We start from the raw sequence: 21,192 nt of genomic DNA, 5'->3' as shown, positions 1-21,192 counted from the left end.
TATGGATTCCAAGGTAAAACATCCCTAGACATTTTGATAATATACCCAAAATTAATCTAAAACAATGGAGAACATGCTAATGAATACAGAGGGATACTTGTTTCCAGGATTTTTCTGAAATCGTAACAGTGAGTCAGCAAAATAACAGTTTGCACATTGCAGAAAAGCCACTGGAAACAAAGAACCACTAAAGATAGTTCACAAGAATTGACAGCATTTCTTAGAATAATTATATTATATCAGTCACTCACTCTCAGCAATTCTTACCTAAACAGGCTTTAGCAAAATCCAAACCAATGATATGTTGGAAGAAAATGTTATGACACTAAAAATCATATATAACATTTTCACGAAGCAGGGCAGAAGGCTCAGATAATTATTCCTTGCCTGTAGCGAAGCTCACTTCACCCTGGATAAAGATAAATCATCTTTGGCCTCACAGAAAAAAAAAAAAAATTTTAAAGACAAATAAAATGTATTCAACATTTTTTATATTAACTGATTATGTTAATAGAACTCTATTCAGACTGCAACATTAAGCCCCAAAACTCTGCCTTAAGTAACAGTACTACACAAAGAAAGCATGCTGAAACCTCAAGCCCTTACCTGTTTTATGAGGGCACCATGGATTCATAGATACTTGGTATGTTAGTATTTTAAATGCTCTGTGCTTTAGTTCCCATCCATAACACAGCAACAACAACTTCCCACATTTCACAAAAGGTGTTGTGTGGATATATATTAATATTTAGGAAAGTTGCAAAAGGTGAGCTCATGAAGAAATTAATAAATTTGTATACTGAGTAGAGTACAAACAGGGTGAAGTTAATAATGCCTGCAGCCAGGAATGGAACAATGAAGTTACAGAAACATTTCATCTCCTGTGGACATAGATAAGGCAGAGGTCCAATAGGAAAAAAATGTGACGTGATTACGCAGTTCCTATTCCTACTGGCTTCTTGTACATTTGTCCCTTCTCAGGTTCTTTATTCATTCTTTCCTGCTTCCGTCCAAGCTGCTCCTGGCTCCTGTCGTTCACCCAGTCCCATCCTTCCCACCATGCCCTGGCTTCTCAGTAGTCCTCAACCAGACCCAATCTCCTTGGCTGACCAGTTGGTTCCCTCCCCATCTGTTTTCTTTTTTACCCTTCTCTCCCTTATGCTTCCAGTTTCTAACTGGCCTTTCATCAAAGCCTACTCCGTACCACACGAGGTGATGGATGGAGGTGGAGGGGTCGGCAAGACAGTTAAGGATACAGCAGACTCCCGCCTTCAATTCAGGCACCTGGAATTGCACCAGGGCTGCTTTCAGCTCCCCTGCCTTGAAAAACAAGATTGCTAAAAAGGACAAGAATACAACATGCTAATTGAAGACAGAATATCTTGACATTTTATCTGCAACACAATAGTAAAACTTGATCTGCAATTTAATTTTGGCCAACAAAAATAGATTTGCACGGAGAAAGTAAAAAGCCACAAATATCACCTGCCAAGTTCCTGATCTAAAGCACAGAAAGCACCAGAGTTTCATGCTCTAGAATAAGGCAGACTGATGGAACTTTTCAAGGACAGAACGGTTTATTTTTGTCTAGCTCCCTTCTCAAAAATGGTCGAAATGTTTTGGCCAAAAATAACACGGGGAAAAAAAAAAAAAAAAAAGCAGCCACATTTTAGCAGACAGCTGAATGGCACCTTCACAAGCCCCGCAAATATTTAGTGTCATTTCCTTCTAAACCATAAATGTTAGCAGCACATCACACTAGCCGGAAAATCTCAAAGATAAATTTGTTTACAAGTAAGCCTCATCATTTTTGACCACTGCTAAAATGACAATTCTGTTCTAATCTGGTACAAAAATACGGCTTTACCAGACAAGAAAAAACAATACACTGATAAGCTGAACGGTAAGAATGAAAGAGTTATTGGCAAGGAAAGAAAAGACTTACTAGTTCTTTCCAGTTAAGAGATGATTAATAAAAAAAAGGGTAACATATAACTTATGGGACTTGATAAGCATTCCACCTTGCTATCCCAAAATGCATTTTTCCTTGCCTGTTGAAAAGCTCAGGTAATACAATTCCAGGTAACTGACAATCAGTCTATCCAACGTAAGGCCTCATATAAACTTGTGAGTCCTGTTGTTTCCTAAACACTCAAATAATTTCACCAAGTTATTTGTAAGCACGAAACCAGAAATTAATTTCCCCTCCTACCAAAGGTACTTCCTCAAAACATTTGCCTCTGCTTTAAGGAACATAATTTTTAAAAACCACTTTCACAGAATCACAGAATAACAGAATCACAGAATCATCAGAGTTGGAAGGGACCTCTAGAGATCATCTAGCCCAACTCCCCTGCTAAAGCAGGACTGCCCAGAGCACATTACTCAGGACTGCATCCAGGCGGGTCTTGAAATCTCCAGAGAAGGGGACTCCACAACCTCCCTGGGCAGCCTCTGCCAGTGCTCTGTCACCCTCACCGTAAAGAAGTTTTTCCGTGTATTTGAACAGAACTTCCTGTGTTCTAACTTGTGCCCATTACCCCTCATCCTGTCACTTGGAACCATTGAAAAGAGCCTGGCTCCATCCTCCTTCAACCCACCCTTTAGATACTTGTACGCCATAATAAGGTCTCCCCTCAGCCTTCTCTTCTCCAGGCTAAAGAGTCCCAGCTCTCTCAGCCTTTCCTCATAAGGCAGATGCTCCAAGCCCTTAATCATCTTAGTTGCCCTTCGCTGGACTCGCTCCAGCAGTTCCCTGTCCCTCTTGAACTGGGGAGCCCAAAATTGGACACAGTATTCCAGTTGTGGCCTCACCAGTGAAGAGTAGAGGGGGAGAATGACCTCCCTCGACCTACTGGCCACACTCTTCCCTATGCAGCCCAGGATTCCATTGGCCTTTTTGGCAACAAGGGCACATTGCTGGGCCATGGATAATTTACTGTCTACCACAACCCCCAGATCCTTCTCCTTCGAGCTACTTCCCAGCAGGTCCGCCCCTAACCTGTACTGGTGCCTAGCATTCTTCCTCCCCAGGTGCAGGACCTTGCACTTGCTTTTGTTGAACCTCATTAGGTTCTTCTCTGCCCAGCTCTCCAGCCTGTCCAGGTCACGCTGGATGGCAGCACGGCCCTCTGGGGTGTCAGCCACCCCACCCAGTTTGGTATCATCAGCAAACTTGCTGAGGATACACTCTGTCCCCTCATCCAGGTCATTAATGAATATATTAAACAAAATTGGACCAAGTATTGACCCCTGGGGGACACTGCTGGTTACAGGCCTCCAACTAGACTCTGTACCGCTGATCACAACCCTCTGAGTTCTGTCCCGCAGCCAACTCTCAATCCACCTCACTGTCACCTCATCTAGCCCATACTTGCTCAGCTTCCTAATGAGGATGTCATGGGAGACAGTGTCAAAAGCCTTGCTAAAGTCAAGGTAGATGACATCCACGACTCTGCCCTCATCCAGCCAACCAGTTATAACATCATAGAAAGCTATCAGATTGGTCAAGCACGATCTACCCTTGGTAAATCCATGTTGACCACTTCCAGTAACTTCCTGTTCCTCTACGTGTTTGGAGATGACATCCAGAATGAGTCGCTCCATTACCTTCCCAGGGACAGAGGTGAGACTAACTGTTCAAAGGCTGCAATCCAGTTTAAGATGACAATGAACGTCCAACCAAGTTAGCAATCCCACTGGAAAAAGTCACTAACTTGAAGTCTTGAATACTTATGACCACACAAAACTTTTCAATCTGCTTAATCAAAGGTCTGGTGACATTTATTATGACAGCAAAAAGTGTAGGACTTCATCATTTTACCATAGCAATTGTAAACATTCTTAGAAAGTAAACATTAAAAAATGATTACACAGTCTTTTAATTACACCTAACTCTTTCAAAATAAGGAACTTTTTCCTGACCTGACATTCTAAGAATCTGTCAAACAAACATTTTTCCATATAATAGGTTTAGGGAGTGAGGTCAAGGTGTAATACACACCATTTCAGGCTGATGAAGAATTTATGGGTCTCTAAACATGAGATCCTAAAGACAGGGAAGCCACCTACCAGACTGACAGTTTCTCTATACATTTTATCAAGTAAGCAAACATGCCCTAAGGAACACGGTGAGAAAGTGACTGTTACCAGTATAACTGAGAGCTGTTCCTATTTTGTGACAAATTATCCAAGTAATTTGAATGAATGTGAAAATCTGCATAGACAAAATGATTTTTCTTTTTCAAATTATAAATTATTTTCTGAAGTCTTTGTATTTTCTTATTTAGTGATTTCTCCCCTCACAAGGACAGGTTTCACTGCACCAAGAGAGAGTCCAAGCCTTCCAAAGGCAGTATGATTAAATCAATAGCTTTGCATGAATTGAGAAAGAACAAGGGGAAAATGCTAGTAGAAATAAAAATTAATGAAAAAGTTAACTTGTTTTAACTTTGGGAAAGGTCGATATGAAACAAGGATACTGTCAGTCAAGAAGGTGAAATAAATAAAGTGATAAGGGATTTTACAGTATAAGACAGATGCCTCTTGGCAGAAAAACATATTAAAGTATTTATGGACAGCTCATTCAAAATACAGCAAACATTAAATACTGAAATGTGCCACTATGCATGCCAAATTACAAGACTTTTCAACTTAGTGCCATTTGCACTCATTTGAAATCCGATGGGCTGCAGATTGTTTTTTTTTTTATTCCTTGACTTAAAAAGTCATAGTAAACATCCAAGTAGCATCTTAATAATCTTGGGAAATTAACAGTTATCTATTCTTAATTAAATTTAGGCAATTCTAACTTTTGGCACGCCCCAAGGTTCTTTATTCTTTTAATGCATAGGGGCCTTATACCTAACATAAACAAATCTTACCCACATAAGACATCCTTTAGGCCAAAGAATCCCAAGGCAGCCAGATTATAAACACTTTCACCTTATTTCCTGTCTGATGGGAGGAGTACATTTGTGTGTACGAGGACCACTGTGTAGCTACTATGATGTCCCAACACCCTTAAGTTTTTCTGCCAGTGTTAAACAGTGCAATTCAGGGAAGTCCAAGAAGAGGCATCAGCAAGCTCTGCTGTATACTGTATGGGTCGCCCTGAAAAGAAACCCATGAGAAACAACTTTCATGGCACATGAGATACAACCTTCCCAGCTTAGAGGAAGACAGACTCACAGGTGACAAGAGAAAAAGATCATGGCAAGCCCTGTTCCGAAATAAAAATTAAGAAATACTATGCTCTATGCAGGCTGCAAACATACAGCTCTCTACTAAGTTTTTATAAGTTAAACCAGATCTCTCATTTCCTAGCAGTCTAATATCTTAAAGGCTGGAGCTTTTCCAAAGCGCATTTGTTTCATGTGAGTGAAATCATCAGTACCCAGAAATTGCCAATATTCTGACATCAGCAAGTAAGATCTGAAGACCGTGAAGTGAAATGAGGCAAATTACTCCAGGAGGTAGCTGGTGCCTGCTCCGCAGAGAGAGGTGACAGGCACTTACCGCTGATTTCCAAGGCTACAACCAGCGCTCTCTCAAAAACTTACCTCAAATCCAGGAGGACCAGAGGTATCCTTTCTACCTAACAGCACCGTACCACCAGAGCCACCTTGCACAGGGGGCAGTCCATATTTCAAAGGGTGGCCATTGAGTGAGGCCGAGAAGGAATGACACAAAAGAGGTGGCGAGTATAAAATCAAATTCCTACCACTGCTGCCCTCTGCCATACAGGGTTTTAATTTTTTCTCCATTATTCACATGAAATAATATTATCAACTACCTTGTTAAGAGAGAGACTTTTGAAAGCTGAGAAATTTAACAGCTAAGAGGTATAGAGGAAACACAGGGAAAGGAGCTAAGCAATAACTAAATGCCTGAGAGATTAAAGGCCCATGTTCTGAGCTATTATACAGTGGATCCAATCCAGTACTGGTTAAAAATCTCAGGTGTGTCAAAAAGCCTGTAATTCAAGAGCAGACCCTGCCTGATTTAACAGCAGCAGAGATATCTGATGGTGCTAACAGCTCAAGCGTATAAGCCTACTGAGCATGAAATCTTGGGCAGAAATGAGCAGAAATGATTTTCCTCTCCTTGTACAAATACACATACTTCTTGAAGCTACACAAGCCGACCACTTCTATGTGATTCCATCAATGTTAACTCAAACAATATTTACGATGTATATTGCAACTAAAGCCATAAGTCCCTCAAAACTATTATTGCCTAATGGATTACATGTTAGACAAGCAACGACAAAAACAGTTGTTGTACTAATTTAATATTGCAACATTTGCACTGTCACATTGCAATATTTTGTCGCCTTGCTTTCATGACATAGAAAAAGCCCATGAGTACTGGAAAAGCCATGCATCCACTGAATGACCAAGTAAGTGGTATGTCATTTGTAAAGGTCTAAATATATCTGTAGAGTTCTTCACCTTTACTCAATTGATTTCTCCCTCTGGTCACACACACACTCTCAAACATACCTGACACCACCTTGAAAGAACTCTGGTCTTTCAAACATTCTCTGTTGTTCTCCATGGCACAGTGTGACATGACCACTCTGAGTTGGGTTACAGTGAAAGCATCTTGTCTAAAAATTTTAAATTGCAAAATAAAATTTCCAGCTTTGGGAAGACCCCTCAGACACACTGAACTAAAGGAGGAACAAAGCAAAATGTGTACAAGCAATGACCTCGACTCGAACCATATTGCTTTGAGAGATGTGTATCTGGGTGCAATGGAATAGTTACAACGCTCCAATTCATTCTGGGGTTCGTGTCCTTTCTCCCTCCTCTTCCTTCTGTCACAGCCGTATCAAGGTTCGCTTTGAAGCAGGCCAGCACCCAACCTACATAAGGCGTTTCATTCTAGTGAAGTCAGCAGTAGCCAGCAAACGGCCCGTGTTCTGACATCACCACGTACGATCCACACAAGCTATTTTGCTTACCAGCAACCTAAAGTTACGGTGTTCAAAAGCCACCATCTCATCTAGAGACTGAGGAGAACAGAGGACTTCTCCCTTCTCATCAGAACAAACAATAGCAGGAGACTCCACCACTTTGATTAAAATAATATGACGTTATAATCCCACTTCTAAATGAGGTTATAATTGACTAATAATGTTATTTTTTACCCTTAATCTGGTTAAAATTGCACAATAATCTTAGAAGGAATGTTGTATATATGTAGTCTTCATGGGAAATTAATGCATATCATGAAATGTGGGGATTTTAAAATATACAGGTAAGATAACATGACTCCATCTACGAGTAATTTTAATCTTTGGCCAAATAACTGTAGTTGGTGCCTTAGGTACTGCTTCAGCCTCCTACCTTAGTTATGTATATCTCTGCTCTCCACAGCTCTTATTGCTAGAAAAGAGTTCTAACATCTAACCTAAACTTTTCTTTTCTTTGCTTCAGGCTATTATTCCATGCCTCACCATCTTTTGAGAACAAATAATTCCCTTCCTTCATTTATATTGTTACCTTGAAGTTATTTATAGCTTGTGCCCATGTCCCTCGAGCTCTCTCTGTTATAGACTATAAATATAGCTCCCTTAATCCCTCTTCATATGTTTTATCCTCTAGCATTTATATCAGATTTGTAATCTTTATATTTTCTTTTCATTTTAAACTCTTTGGACCACAACTACAGACAGTATTGCAAACGAGCGGTGAAGCAAAAATACTTCGTTTGTTTTAAATATGATCTGCTTATACCGCTATAATTGTGAACACTCTAGTAAAGGTTGAAATGCATAAACTACTGTAATCGCTTTAATCTCCTGATATTTTTAAAACAAGTTGTTTTGAATTTAAAATTTCTAATGTTTTGTCTGAGCTTACAGATTAATCTTACAAAAGATTTGCAAAAATTATTTTAGCCAAACGAGTCATGTGTGTAATTTTAAAAGAAGAAAGGGAAAGAGATATTCTTTCCCCATATGTTCTCTCAGAAACTATATCCTCTGTTAACAGCCACAACGGAGCCAATTTTTGTTTAAATTTGACTTGTTTTAATCTCACAGACATTTAGGGAACAAATCAAGTTTGATGCAAACTGACTTTGCAGGATGCAGTTATGAGCTTTGAATTATAATTGCATGCATATTTCGAGACAGAAGCATAACAAATTCTTTCAAAGGGTTAAAAAAACATTGACTAAAAAAGGGTCTGGATTTCAGTGGGGCTGTGGCACTTGGTACCTGTTAAGGATCTGCTCCACAGACTTAGCTGGACTTGCAAAATGTCCTTCGCAAGGTGTCTCGCTGGAGTTTGTGTCCTGCTCTGGCCTTTATGAGAAGTTACAAGAACTCTACAGCTGATCAGAAACCGTTTTAAAAATAAAAAGCAGAAGGGAAATATTCTATTTAAATTTAAGACAAGGTTGATAGTGTAGTGAGGCAACAGTAATTGCTATTTTAACAGAGGTCTGGAAAGAAGAATAATGGAAAAAAGATTGATTGGGTTAAAACCAAAGATGAAACAAATCTCTTCAGGATATTTCTTGGAAGGCTCTGAGGAATGCCAGAGGTCCTCAAAGCTTTGTGATTGGGAAACAAAATAGAGGAGTTCAGTCATTTTTTGTATATGCACAGTAATTTCTACTGGGAGGAATGAGTGGAATGTACCTTACTGTGCTTCATTAACCTTAACATAACCTTAAAAACAGATGGCTGTCATTGCAGACAGCTCAGTGACAACATGTGGTCAATGTACAGCAAGATCCAAAAATGAAAACAGGAAGTACAGAAAGCAGGATAAAAGGAAGTCTTCATATTCATCAACGAGGCTTTGTCATCAGGAATATTCCAGTTCAGTTATCCTATCTCAAAGGGAGCCATGTCACAAACAGGAAAAGGCTAATTGGATTTAAGATGATTAAGAGCTTGGAAAGACTTCCATAAGTAAAAAGAGCCTGATTTTCATTTGCACTACTACGCTTTGTTTTGCATGGAACACATACTATTTATATCCACCTAAGCATCCATCCATCTATATTGGAAGAGGAAAACCATATTATAAATGAGAACTATTTGCATAACTACGGACCTTCTGGGGAGTGCAAGTAAGGGTTACAGAACAACAAAGTAGATTTAGCGCAGAAATGTAAGATTAATCCATATAGCCTTTCTCTTTTGCAGAAAGCAACTACTGTCTTCCAGGCAGACTTTATAATTGCATTCATAATCATGAAGTTCAAACACCTGAACGTGTTATCTAAGGGGAAAGATGAGTTTTCTTCTCTCTACTGAGGGTTTGGACAATTAGTCAAGTGCCAAGTCCTGACAGCTGGACACAACACATTATATCCTATATAAATGTTACTAACTAATGCTTCTGGTTTTCCATTCTGTCCCGTTGGGGACACAGTCTGTGACTGTCCCCAGTTCAGAGGTACAGACTTTCACAGCAAAGGAACAGCAATGAAAATCTCTCCCCTTTCAGATCTGGCATCTTCTACTTGGGGGGTTACTGTGGAGAGCACAGTCACTTTGAAGGGTTCTCATCCAAAAAACGTCTGCACTTTCACGTCGCCAGGCTCTGCACGGCCCGGTGCCAGACGTGGGAGTCACACTGTGCCTTCAACCTGAAACTGCGCTCAGTAAGAAATGAACAGCAACAATCATGACGACTATATGGTCCTTTTGACCTGCGTTTGCTAGCACGTCAGCATCAGTTAAGAGTTACTTTATGGTTTTGGTTTACACAGGGAAGTATTTGACTCCAGTACCTAACTAGCAAGCAGGGAACAGCATCACATGAAGGAAAATTTTCCTCCCATAACTTGAATTCTACCGATTTCCAGGTTGTCTAGGAAGGTTAAGGGTACACTGGAGCACTCTTAGGTTACAAAAATAAAGGAGGATAGGAGGGATTACAGTGGGAGAATGTCTGGCAAAACGTTTTTTCCACAAAGAAAGATTAAAAAAAGATCGAAGCAGAAATTGAATGCAAGAGCCGTGAAGGCTTCCCTGGAGCAGACTCTTCACGTGGCACCGCACCAGGACTGATATGGTTCAGACGTGCAGATGGCTACTGCTTCCAGAATGTTCAATTTTGGTGCAGATTGCTGAAGCCAGCACAGATACAATTTTCTACTTAATAAGAAACAATGTACATTTGTAGGGTATTTTCCTTTTGTATTAACAGATGAAATGTGCCCTATGGATGATGAAAGGTAATTATTGACAGCTTCATAGGGACAATATTAGCATAAATTCTACTTAAGGGTAAAGTGCTATGTAGTTAACTGGAGTTTAACAAGGTGCTAATTGGGTGTGAAATTTTAGGCTCTGTCCTTTAAACATCGAGAGGAGCACGGGATGTATTCTCCGGACACAGAAGACTTCCCAAGCACCAGTTTGACATGTATTTGAGGCCACGGAATGCGATAGCTGAAGTTGAGAGAAACTGCTGTGCCTCCCTTCCCGGCTCGTGGCCCCTCCGACCTCGAGGATGATGTCCTCCTTCCCCACACCACAGCACACACCTGCAGCGGCACAGAGAACTGGGGGACAGCACGTTTTAACTGGGGACAGCTATTCACTCCATCACTCCCAATGGACATAGGAATGCATGTGTCGGTACAAGGGACGTGACTGTTCAGCAGAGGAAGGACAGCCCAGGACCAGGGAGAGGATCAGTGAGAGGATGGGACCGCTGCTGTTCCTTCCAAGCATCACCAGCTGCCATCTCTACAGACCTCCCTCACTCCTATGTACTGAGGCCTTACATCTGTACAACCACATACATAGTATTCACAGAAAACAAAAATAAAAAATAAAAGAGGAGAAAGAGGAAAATGAAGAAAGGAATAGTCCAGATTTCCACACTCACATCTTTCCAAACAATAAAGGCTATTTTGTTGCTAAATGTTTTATAACCTGCCCTGCACCTAGAGCTCCTAGTCACTACCAGAACAGACCTAGCAATAGTATTCCCTAGAGGGGAGTAACAAAACCAGCTCCTTAAGAATGAGTTTCCGAGGTCTTCCGGAATAAATGTGTGCTGCTGCAGACCTCTGGATATCTGCAGATGAAGAATGTCAGACAGACAGGGATGTTTATGGGATGCACATCCACCTCCTGTAGGCTGCTTGTCCTGCAGGAGGAGGAAAAGCACTTTGCCTCGGGCACTCATCTGAGCTTACCTGAACTAAATTGTGACACTCACGAGTTCCTGAAATTTTTGACAGATTTTAATAGCCATACCAAAATGTCCCCATTGAGGGGGGACAGAGTAAGATTGTTGATAAGTCTATGCACATACAGCTTCTGTAACAGTATATGCATACCAGTGGCAAGTATATATGCATGACCAGTGACCAGAGAGAGGCATTCACTCTTAGAGGTTTGAGAATTTTAGCCCAAGGGTAATTTTTTTCTAAATATTCCTATTTCTAACCATTTATTTTCTAAACAAAATAGCTGTGTCAGTATTAGTATCCTTAATCATCCATAGCATCACCATTATTTAATTCAGCTGCATTAGCATTCCTTCTTTATTTCTTTGCCTATAGCCCTTCAATGTTGTCATTTGTAATTTCCCTTCTTTCCCCAGTAAGTTCTCCATCTGCCCCATTATCATGCTCTATGCATTGGCATGAGAGGAAAAAAAAAAAAACACAACCCCAGAAAATAAGCACAGAGCTCAGAAAACTGCCTACCAGGCCAAGCAGAAAAGGCAAGACAGGAATGGTGCAGCTGGCACAGTGATGGGAATTTATGGCAAAGCTCTGCTGCCATTGTTCTGCAGGTTCTCTGGAAAAGCTGAGCTACATTTGGGGAAAGGGGGGTGGGGAGAGTAGTTCGGGATGGTGAGATGCAGCAGAATTTGTAGTCTGTGCGCAGACAGATTCAGTGTCCTACACTTCTCCCTCTCCTAAACAAATTACTCAGACAAAAAAAAAAAAAACACAACAGAAAAATAGTCCGTACAGCAGTGAGAGAAACGCCTGGATACTCGCTTACTGTGTGATTACAAGAGTAACATGGTCCTGAGTCGTTTTTAACAACTTTCGTTGATTCTAAAATATTCCTACTTCCCCATATATTCTTCATTATGGCTTCGGAGGGTTTTTTTGACAAAAACTTCTCTCATCTCCGTGGAAGCTGATTGTTTTCATAACTGTTTTCACCTATATTTTTCCTCTGTTCATGGACAGTTAGAACTGTACTTACAATCTCCCCTGGTTTCCACCTCCCACATAGTTCTCTTGCATCTTCGATGCCTTGCCCACCCTCCCTCACAACAGCATTTTATCATAGGAAGTGCTTGTATAGCTCATCTCTGCACTACTACTCCATTTGTAAAATTGTCTCATATTTCCTTCAAACCTCTTTTCCTCCTGCCAGTCGTCCCCTCATACTCCTTGAAGAAACCTAGGTAAGACTTACGATTTCCTATGGAATTCCTTCTATGGTAACTATTGCCAATTCTTAAAAGAAACAAGAGAGTAAAACTTTCTTCTTCTTCTTCTGAAACAGAGCCTGTTGGAAAAAACAGTGACAGCAAATAAAAGAATGCCAACTTTCTGACCCGTGCGTGGGAATGAGCGGATCTGTCTTCGGAGCCTAGAAAAGTTTTGAGCATATGCATGACACAGGCTGGTGAGCATCTACCAGATTCCTGAGGTGAAGAGCTCTCCTGAACTTAGGTCCCACTAGATTTCAGCAGCTGCCGTGCAAGGATTTTTATGATGAGCGTTTTGAGGCACCTAAGTAACTTCTATAAAGTCTTTTACCAATATGTATCTACATGTAAAAGTAGACATCTTAATATAAAGCTCATACTGATGATTTTTCTTTTTGCTATTTCTTACACCGTTCTGTGCCTTATACTAATTCTGTCACTATTCATGTCAGCATGAAATCTCAAAAAAATCTAGGTATTTTATTTTATGTTCCTTGGTGATACTGTAATATGTGTATTCTTTATGCATTTTATGACTTCAAGGTCAGATTCAAATTAGAATATCAAAAACTTGAGCAGTCCGGGAGTTTTACTTCTTTTGTATCCATAGGAAAAAACTTCATAAGACTTAGGAAAAATACATGTTTTTCAATAGGGATGTTGATCTAGAGATCAAACAAGTAGATGAAGAGAACTAAGAACTTCCTGTCTCTGCAAGAAGAGGAGTTGTGAACAGGTAAACAAAAGGCCATCACTGACATTTTACTAAATGTAAATAGGAGTAGCAAACACCAAAAAGAGTCTTTATGTAAGATTAAATACTAACAGTCTGTTTTCCCTCCTCCCTCTCATACTGTTACTGTGCCACACCAACAAGGTGGTGGCCTTGGGCACCAAGAAAGAAAAAGGAAACTTGGATTAAGAACAGAACAATTAGGGGAAATTATTAAATTAACATTAAACTTCCTCATTATTCCATTCCAGACTTCTCTGAAATTGAATAGCTGCGGTTCCTCCCTGTGGCACGAATACCTTCAACCACAGGGATCATGAAAGAGAACAATAGGCTTTGATTGTAAAAACATGATTTATAGACTTGGATTTTCCAAGAATTCATTCCTTTCCTTCTCTTGTCTCCCTTTGATGATACTCAGTTTCATTACTAGAAGGAACGTGCTATCATGAGAATAAAGCACCCTGCATTTCAAGCACATTCATCCAGACAGGGCTTGAATTCTTGGAGCTCTTGTCATGTTTGTATACTCCAGAAGCTGGAAGGCGCATACAACCAGGAGACACAAAACAAATGAAACAGATGTGTTGGCTTTGCCCAGATTATACTAAATGCCACAGTACCTTTACAGTCATGCACAGAACTGCCAGCCTGACAAAAAAGAAACGAGGTGCTTATTATAGAATAGGACTCAAACCAGCATCGTATCATTCAACCATGCAAAGGCTTCCACCGATTTTGCAAGGCTTTTTACACCGGTAACACTTTAAAGTAGAACAAATCAGGTGCCCCCCGATTACACCCAGTAAATGGATATTTATATGGACAAAGATAGAAACATGCCATTTATTTAGAGGAAAAAAGGTAAAAAAAGAAAAGATGGGGTTCACCAGATAATCCATCGATATTTCACTATTTTATAAAATGCCAGCTTCCTGAGCAACAACCACAGCCAGAGGCTGCGCTGACACCCAGCTGAAGATCTGCCGCTTGACTATTTTTGTTGCTCTTTACTAAACTGTCACTAAAAGCTTGCTCCTAGTTAAACACATGTGAGCACAAAGATCCCGGTGATCATCCTTAGGGGAGAACGTGCCTTACCGTGTTTCTGAATGGCAATTCGCCTTTAGGATTCAAGTTTTTCTAGTGAGCAGAAATGTCTGTGAAGCAGCCATAAAGAATGGTTTGCTAAAAATGCGTCAATTTGCTGAAGCTTCCAATTATGCCTGTGAAAAGCACCGAGAAGGCTAATTGAACAGCAGACATTACTTTCATGTAACAAAATGAGACGGGTCCATTTTGGAGAAGCTGTGTGCATATGTGACATGTTCACACTGAACATGGAGGTTGACAGTGCCAGCCCCTAAAAATAGCATCTGGATATCCTTGTTCTCATCAGCAACCCCAGCCCTGTGTTCTCTGCCGTTCGGCGCATCGATCTGGCAGCCCTCTCCCTCCTCCAGAGGAGATGGGAGCAGTGGTACCTCGTTTCAGTAGAAGTGGGGGAGATAAAGAGGATGTTTGCATCTGCTGCAAGCACACGTTTTAAACAATATCCCTGCCCCTCAGCAGGCAGTTATCATGTTGTTTTGGCAGCAGGAAGGAATCTGTGGTTTTTCTTCAATGTTGCTCTTCTTTATTTAAACTACCAGAAATAAAGCAAAAATGACAGAATGCTCCGTCTATAAATAATCATTCCGGTGTACAGTTATATTAGGAGGTAACTCAGATGGCATGATAACGCCTAACAGGCTAATCTTAGACCTGTAATGCCATAAGATGAAAATAACTAGGCTAAGAATAACTGACCCAGAGGAGTCAGCCTGTTAAAGAGATCCACAGAACAGGGCATTTTAGATTTTCATGTGTTTAACAACAATATCTGCCTATTAGTTTCTCTACAATATTTTGGACTGCACCCACCATACAAAAACCCCTCCCACAAAAGTAGTTGGGAAAGGTTAAAATGCAACGGCACCTGAAACCTTCCCCATCATCTATACCAAAACCTGTAATTAATGTGTATACACACATATGTTTGCAGGCAATGTATCTATTCTGTTTTCTCACAGCTTTTGCTTTCTCTGCAAAGACTGTGCAGAAGAAAGGGGCCGGGCAGTTGGTACAGAAACAGACGTCTGATTAAAGCTCTGGTAGTAGGAAGAGTTACAAATATTCCTCACATCCACCACAAACCTTAATGAACTAAATGGGTTCTGTACACATTTTTACAGGAGGGAAGACTCTGGCTGTGAAACCATGTGCGTTTGAGCGCCGTGCAAAACCAACAGGTGTTATAAAGCTGAACAGCTAAAATAATAAATGGCTGAAGTAAAAACCTCTTTTTGAATAAAGTGATTTAGCTCAACACACCAAAGAGAGGGGAGCTAGTGTCCTAGTGCCAGTACTAGTGAACCTCAGTATTAAATACAGTGTTTAATGGCATCGGGAAAGATGCTCTAAGAGGTTTTGAAATGATGGTCTGCATTCTTTTTTATTTTCTTTCCAGCTTTTGTAGCTTGCTATTCTTGTCAATCTTGTACTTTGAAATTCCTATTCCAGGCTTTTCCCACAACCTATAAATATATCTTCTAATACAAAGTAAGACTGTCAGGTAACACATGACTTCAGAAGCTGGGACTTAAATAAAAAAAGAAGAAAGAAAAAGCAATGCTACAGCATTAGAGGACACATGAAGTTGACAACATTGGTCTGTACTCAATGTCTTCTCAATAACGTAAAACAGAAAAAGCGGCTTCATTCCATTTTGCTACATTTTTGTTCAACTGAATTCATAACCAATTCTTGTCCAGCATACATTGCTGGGCAGAGCCTCTACTCAAAATCAGTGAGGTTTTAACTACGTAAGACCTGCAGGTCTGTGTTGCTCATCTCTTCTCATTGTTTTAACTGTTAAGGCTAAGGCCTTACTCTTCTGTAACAATTAATTCAAATACTTCAGCTACTACTGTGAAGCACTAGGGTTTTTTTTCTACCTAACCTTTATGGCAGGCAGTGAAAAAGCCTCTCCGGCTGTTTTCCAGAACTTCCCTGAACTGAATTTTCACACTACTTTTTCTCATTACTCTGAAGAGAATCACAAAGTAAAAGCTCAGCATATCTATTCTCGCTCTCTCTGAAGAGTTAGCGCTTGAGATACAGATACAAAATGTTGCATATGTGGTAAGAAGTTTACGTTACCTGATTCAGATATGCAAATATGTCAACTTTTTCATGAATAACAGAGAAAACCTTTAAACGAACTTGCTTTCCGCAATCTCTCCACAGGAACAGTTGAGCAGGTGAAAGTTTTGTTTGGCCAGAAAAAAAAACAGGAGAGCAAACACCAAAGAATTTTCCCTGAAGGCAAAATAAATGCAGGTGTACAAACGTGTATACGTGGTCATGCGGCCACACAATAGATACACCATATGAGATAAATTTTGTACATCGGGGTTTACTGGGGGAAGATCGCTCAGGAGAACCTGTCAACCCACGTACAACACGATGCGTGTAGCATTGATTCTGTCATTTATATTCAAGTGACACAGCTTGAATTTCCTGACTGGTGCAGAGAACAAAATACCGTGACTATATTCACTTACTACATTTGTGAAATTGCAGGTGTTTTGCAAGCCTGTAGGTAGATGAAGTCAATCAAATTAATCATTCTGAATCACTATATATTTCCTTTAGAATAGTTTTGCTCTATAGACTCCTGAGCCTGACAGGTATCATTTTCCGTATTTTACAGAAGGGTTCGCTGACGTAAGCAGGATTGCGTAACTTGCTCAGGTCACCTGTCAACCCGGTGACGAGCCAAGGCTTTAAGCTCAAGATCTCCTTGAACTCTTGATTTTTTAACACAACAGCTTCGGGCAGGAAGCAGAAGATGCCTTATCCAATAAAAGCCAATAATAAAGGCATCATTTAGGCAGGCCAGTGCAAGGGTGTACGTCAAAATATGGCCGGTGAAGTAAATGTAGCAACCTTACCCTTTTGAAATACAGCACAGTATATTAAATCACCAGAAGTTAATGAACTTGGCGTTACTTCTTAAAGACCCACACCTATAGATACCACGGCTGGGTAGGTTCTCTCTTCTCCTTCACACAACTGACATCTATTTGAGTAACGTAGCCCTGCATTAGTTATTTATTGACTAAATTTTAGTGAGTGTTCTTGCTACGGACTGCGCTGCACCACATGCTTTTTTTCAAGGACTTAACAGTTTATTCTGCGAAGAGTCAGCCTGAATGCTGGAGTCCACTGTGGCATTACACGCACGTGGAAGTTGAGATTTTTGGGGTAAAATAAAAGCAACAGCAGAGTTAAATAGGACTTCCAACTAAATAAGAGGCTTTAGACTCCAGATCTATTTTGTAAATCATGAAGCTAAAATAATTATGGTATCAAATAAGAATGCAACATCATCATTATCTTAAATAAGGATGCACAGCACTTACTGCTGCATTTTAGAGCAACAGTACCATATGGGAGAATCTAGTTCACTCTTCTCAAGATAGCTGAAACTGCTCTCTGCAGTGAGGTGTAGGTGTCTGCAAATTACACAGCTTCTTGAGTCAGTGCCGATCTAGATTGCTCCATTCATAATTAGACTTTTGATTGGTACCTATCCAGATCATCTCATTCATAGTCTGATTTGCAAGCAGGGATGGAGACAGACAGGCAAAGCAGTAATTGAGGGAATACCAGAAGAACTGCTTCACATGACACAAGTATTTCCTATCCCTGCTATTGTCAGAAATTCCTTAGACAGTTTGTTTTGCAAATATGTATCCACTGGCCATTGAATCCATCCTCTTTGGGGATGGCGCCAGCCCAGTTTAAAATCAGACTTGCATAATACATGCCCATTGCATCTGGAAACTAGCAAACCAAAAAATCCATGGAGTGTTTAAGTTATGCTTGCTTCTAAGACTTCAAGAATATCGAGGGTGCAGACTAAATGTTCAGGGATCTTCTTAAATACATACAACCTTTTAACCTGAGCAAAAGTCACATACATGTAAGTGAAAAAAACTTTAAAGTAAGGGCGCTGCGATAAGCAAAATTCAAATGACTGATTGTAGCTACTCCAAACACTAGAGCACATCGTCATACCCTGGCTATTTCTTTCTCCCCTGTATGCAGCACAGAGGGAGACAATACCTGAAGAGTCACCAGGCCTGATCCTGCAAGACCCTGAACTTGAGGGAACTGCAGGTAATGGACAGCAGCACCAGGCTTTGTGGTTTCATGTGATGTGAATTAAACTGCAGACTATGTACAAAGTCAACTACTTGCAGTATAGTTGTATGTTTTAAAGACGAACAGAAACAGCGAGGAATGTTTTGTGTTCTACTGAATATATATTTAAACATCTTTTAACTGGGTAATAGTCTTGACTAAGGTTTTGGGTCTGTTTAAAAATCTAAAAACCCCGTCTATTCTAGTTGGTACTACAGGGGAAATTGTATATGTTATATAGGCCTAATGTAATATCAGATAAAAATCAACTGTTACGTGATATTCTGGTCTCCAGTGAAGAAAAGCAGAGCTATAAATTCACAGAAAATTACCTGCCTGCCTTGTGTTTCAAATGAGAAAAGTCCAATTATTAAAGCAACATTAGTTGGCAGTTACAAGGTAGCACAGTGAGCTAAAAAACCAGATTTTCACTTGTGTACATCTAACTTTAACTTGACATAGTATTAAAAAAAAGCAACAGGAGGGAGGGGAAGCAGTCAGTCTTATCTCCTTGACCAACAGAAAAGCACTGGACTCCTGCTGAGCTGTTCAGGAAAACCAAAGAAAAGCAGTAATTCTTGAAAAAGAGGTTGACACTGTGTATGGCTTTGCAGAACTATAACATTTTCAGAGGAACTTCTGCTTCTACCCACTGTCTGTGCTAGAGCTTTGCTATTCATATTCGTTAGCAAGTGTTTCACCTGATTTCTGTCCTTGACAAAGGAACTGTAATATGTGATGAATATCTCTTTTAAGAAGTTAGAGTAGCAGTAAATTCTTTGAGAGACCCAAAAAGAAACAAACTAACCCAGCAGATTTATAAAGGAACAGAAAAATTGCCAGTCTTAAATATTAACAGTTGGAAGTCTCCATCCCCATTAGGGATTCTCAGTTTTTTAAGAAAGAAACACAAGTAAGGCTTTAAGTTCTTTTTCTATAAAGCAGGAAAAGAAACAGTTTTTTTAAAACAAACAAACATGGGCTCAACAGGTGTACCAAAACAGGCAATATGTGAAGAGAGCTGTGGTCTACACACATAATTAATCTTAAAAACTGAGAAGCACTTCCAAGTTTTGTGGAAAAAAAAGGGGGAAAAGGAAAAGGAAAAGGAAAAGGAAAAGGAAAAGGAAAAGGAAAAGGAAAAGGAAAAGGAAAAGGAAAAGGAAAAGGAAAAGGAAAAGGAAAAGGAAAAGGAAAAGGAAAAGGAAAAGGAAAAGGAAAAGGAGAAAAAAGGAGAAGGGGAAAGGGGAAAGGGGAAAGGGGAAAGGGGAAAGGGGAAAGGGGAAAGGGGAAAGGAGAAAGAGGGAGGTAAACTAAGACTAAAGTACATGTAAACAATTCACCCTGCATTCTATGCATAGGTCCTTTATAGAACCAACTTTATGAAAAACAAAGTCAAAACCCTAGGATTAAAAAGATATAAAAGATATAACATTGTGCCTCAAAAGACAGAGCTACAGCCCAATAAGAACAGAACTGGAATTCAGACAGCTTAAGAAGCAAGAGTAACCTGATGTTTTTCCATTTTTAGCCTGTCTTAATTGAAATTTTATCTGAATGGCAACAATTCTTCCAACTTAATTCATCCTCAGTAACATCACTTGCAGGTCTCAAACACAGCTAGCAAAGAAACTAGATAATAAAATACAAGGGTAGCTTCAAATACATGAGGAAACATCCGCTGTTCTTTCACAGCAGCTTTGAAATGCCTTCATTAAAAAAACTATCCAATTTACATCTCAGTGAGTCATTACATATGACTACCATTGCCAAGTTCTCAAATATTTTTAAAGTAACAAAATAAGCCATGCATATTAAAGGCATTTTAAAGTAACACTGTACTGAAAAGAGAAAGGGATTAGTATTAAACCCCCTTTGTATGCAAACTGGAGAAAAGGAAACTCACAGAGAGACCAACTCCTGTTTACAACAGACATACGCCCAGAATTGCCTATGAGGGGCTCTAACTGCAGCCTCCTGACAAGGGCTGTTGGAGGAAGCCTCCCTCTGTGAATAAGCCTGTACCACGAGCCCCATTTTGCAACCACACAACAAAACAAACACGGAATCCCAAACTAGATTTCGGTTGTGAGTGTTTTGCTCTGGCTGGAAAGCAGCAGACTGAAGGAGACAATTTCCCCGCAAAAGCAGCAGCTGCTCTCTAACATACTATCGTAGGGGTAATTATTTAGCAGCAACTTACATAAAGCCCACAAAAATAAAGCCACTTCTTTAAAGGAGGGGTGTTTTCTTGTCGCGCCGGGCTGTATTTTCCCAGTCAGCCACTGAAGTCCAAGGTAGGGAGCTGTCTCTTACCTGAGCTGATCATGCTGTGCATTCTTTGCTGAGCCAAGAGCTGTTCACGTCCAGAAACCCCATCTGAGGAAAAACACGATTCACTCTCGTAAATTGTCTGCAGCATATTCCGACCAGTCTGCACTTCAGCTACATGAGAGATTCATCACTGCACTCTCGCACAGGGGCGTCGGGCACGACCCTCTGCGGTCCTACCTCCTCCAGCGAGGGTTCTAAGAGAATAACGTGGTGGCAATTAGCAACGTTTAAGTGTTTGCACGAGCATCTATCGGGAGAGGCGGGGAAAAAAAAAAAAAAAAAAAAAATCCCCCAAATCCCCTCTGGGCAGCCCCCGCCTGCTGGCAGGGAGCCGTCAGCGTGCGGGGGGCTGCGTGCCGCCGAGTTGGAGCAGTTGCGTTCGGGCAGCCAACGGCAGGTGGAAGAAGAAATGAAGAAATATCTCCGCGCTTCGGGGCT

The 21,192-nt window shown here is 40.4% G+C and overlaps 1 protein-coding gene across 5 annotated transcripts in view; it reads right to left on the bottom strand.

Moving 5' to 3' along the window:
* HDAC9 (histone deacetylase 9) overlaps positions 1 to 20,798 on the bottom strand; it is a gene marked incomplete at its 3' end in the record, with an annotated part of 276,027 nt that extends 255,229 nt beyond the window's left edge. For 4 of the 5 annotated variants that reach the window (XM_082498905.1, XM_082498908.1, XM_082498907.1 and 1 more), the window contains exon 1: positions 20,737 to 20,794. In XM_082498905.1, coding sequence (XP_082355031.1) covers positions 20,737 to 20,758 — 22 coding nt within the window. In that variant the 5' untranslated portion in view covers positions 20,759 to 20,794. Of the gene's footprint in view, positions 1 to 20,736 lie in introns of all 5 variants that reach the window. The other variant, XM_082498904.1, reaches the window with a different exon arrangement.
* Positions 20,799 to 21,192: the final 394 nt, after the last annotated feature.

This window comes from Vanellus vanellus (assembly GCF_965231255.1).
Source record: "Vanellus vanellus genome assembly, chromosome: 2".
In the NCBI taxonomy this organism is placed as follows: Eukaryota; Metazoa; Chordata; class Aves; order Charadriiformes; family Charadriidae; genus Vanellus; species Vanellus vanellus.
Note: the sequence above shows the minus strand (reverse complement) of the source record. Positions and strands in the feature narration are given on the sequence as shown.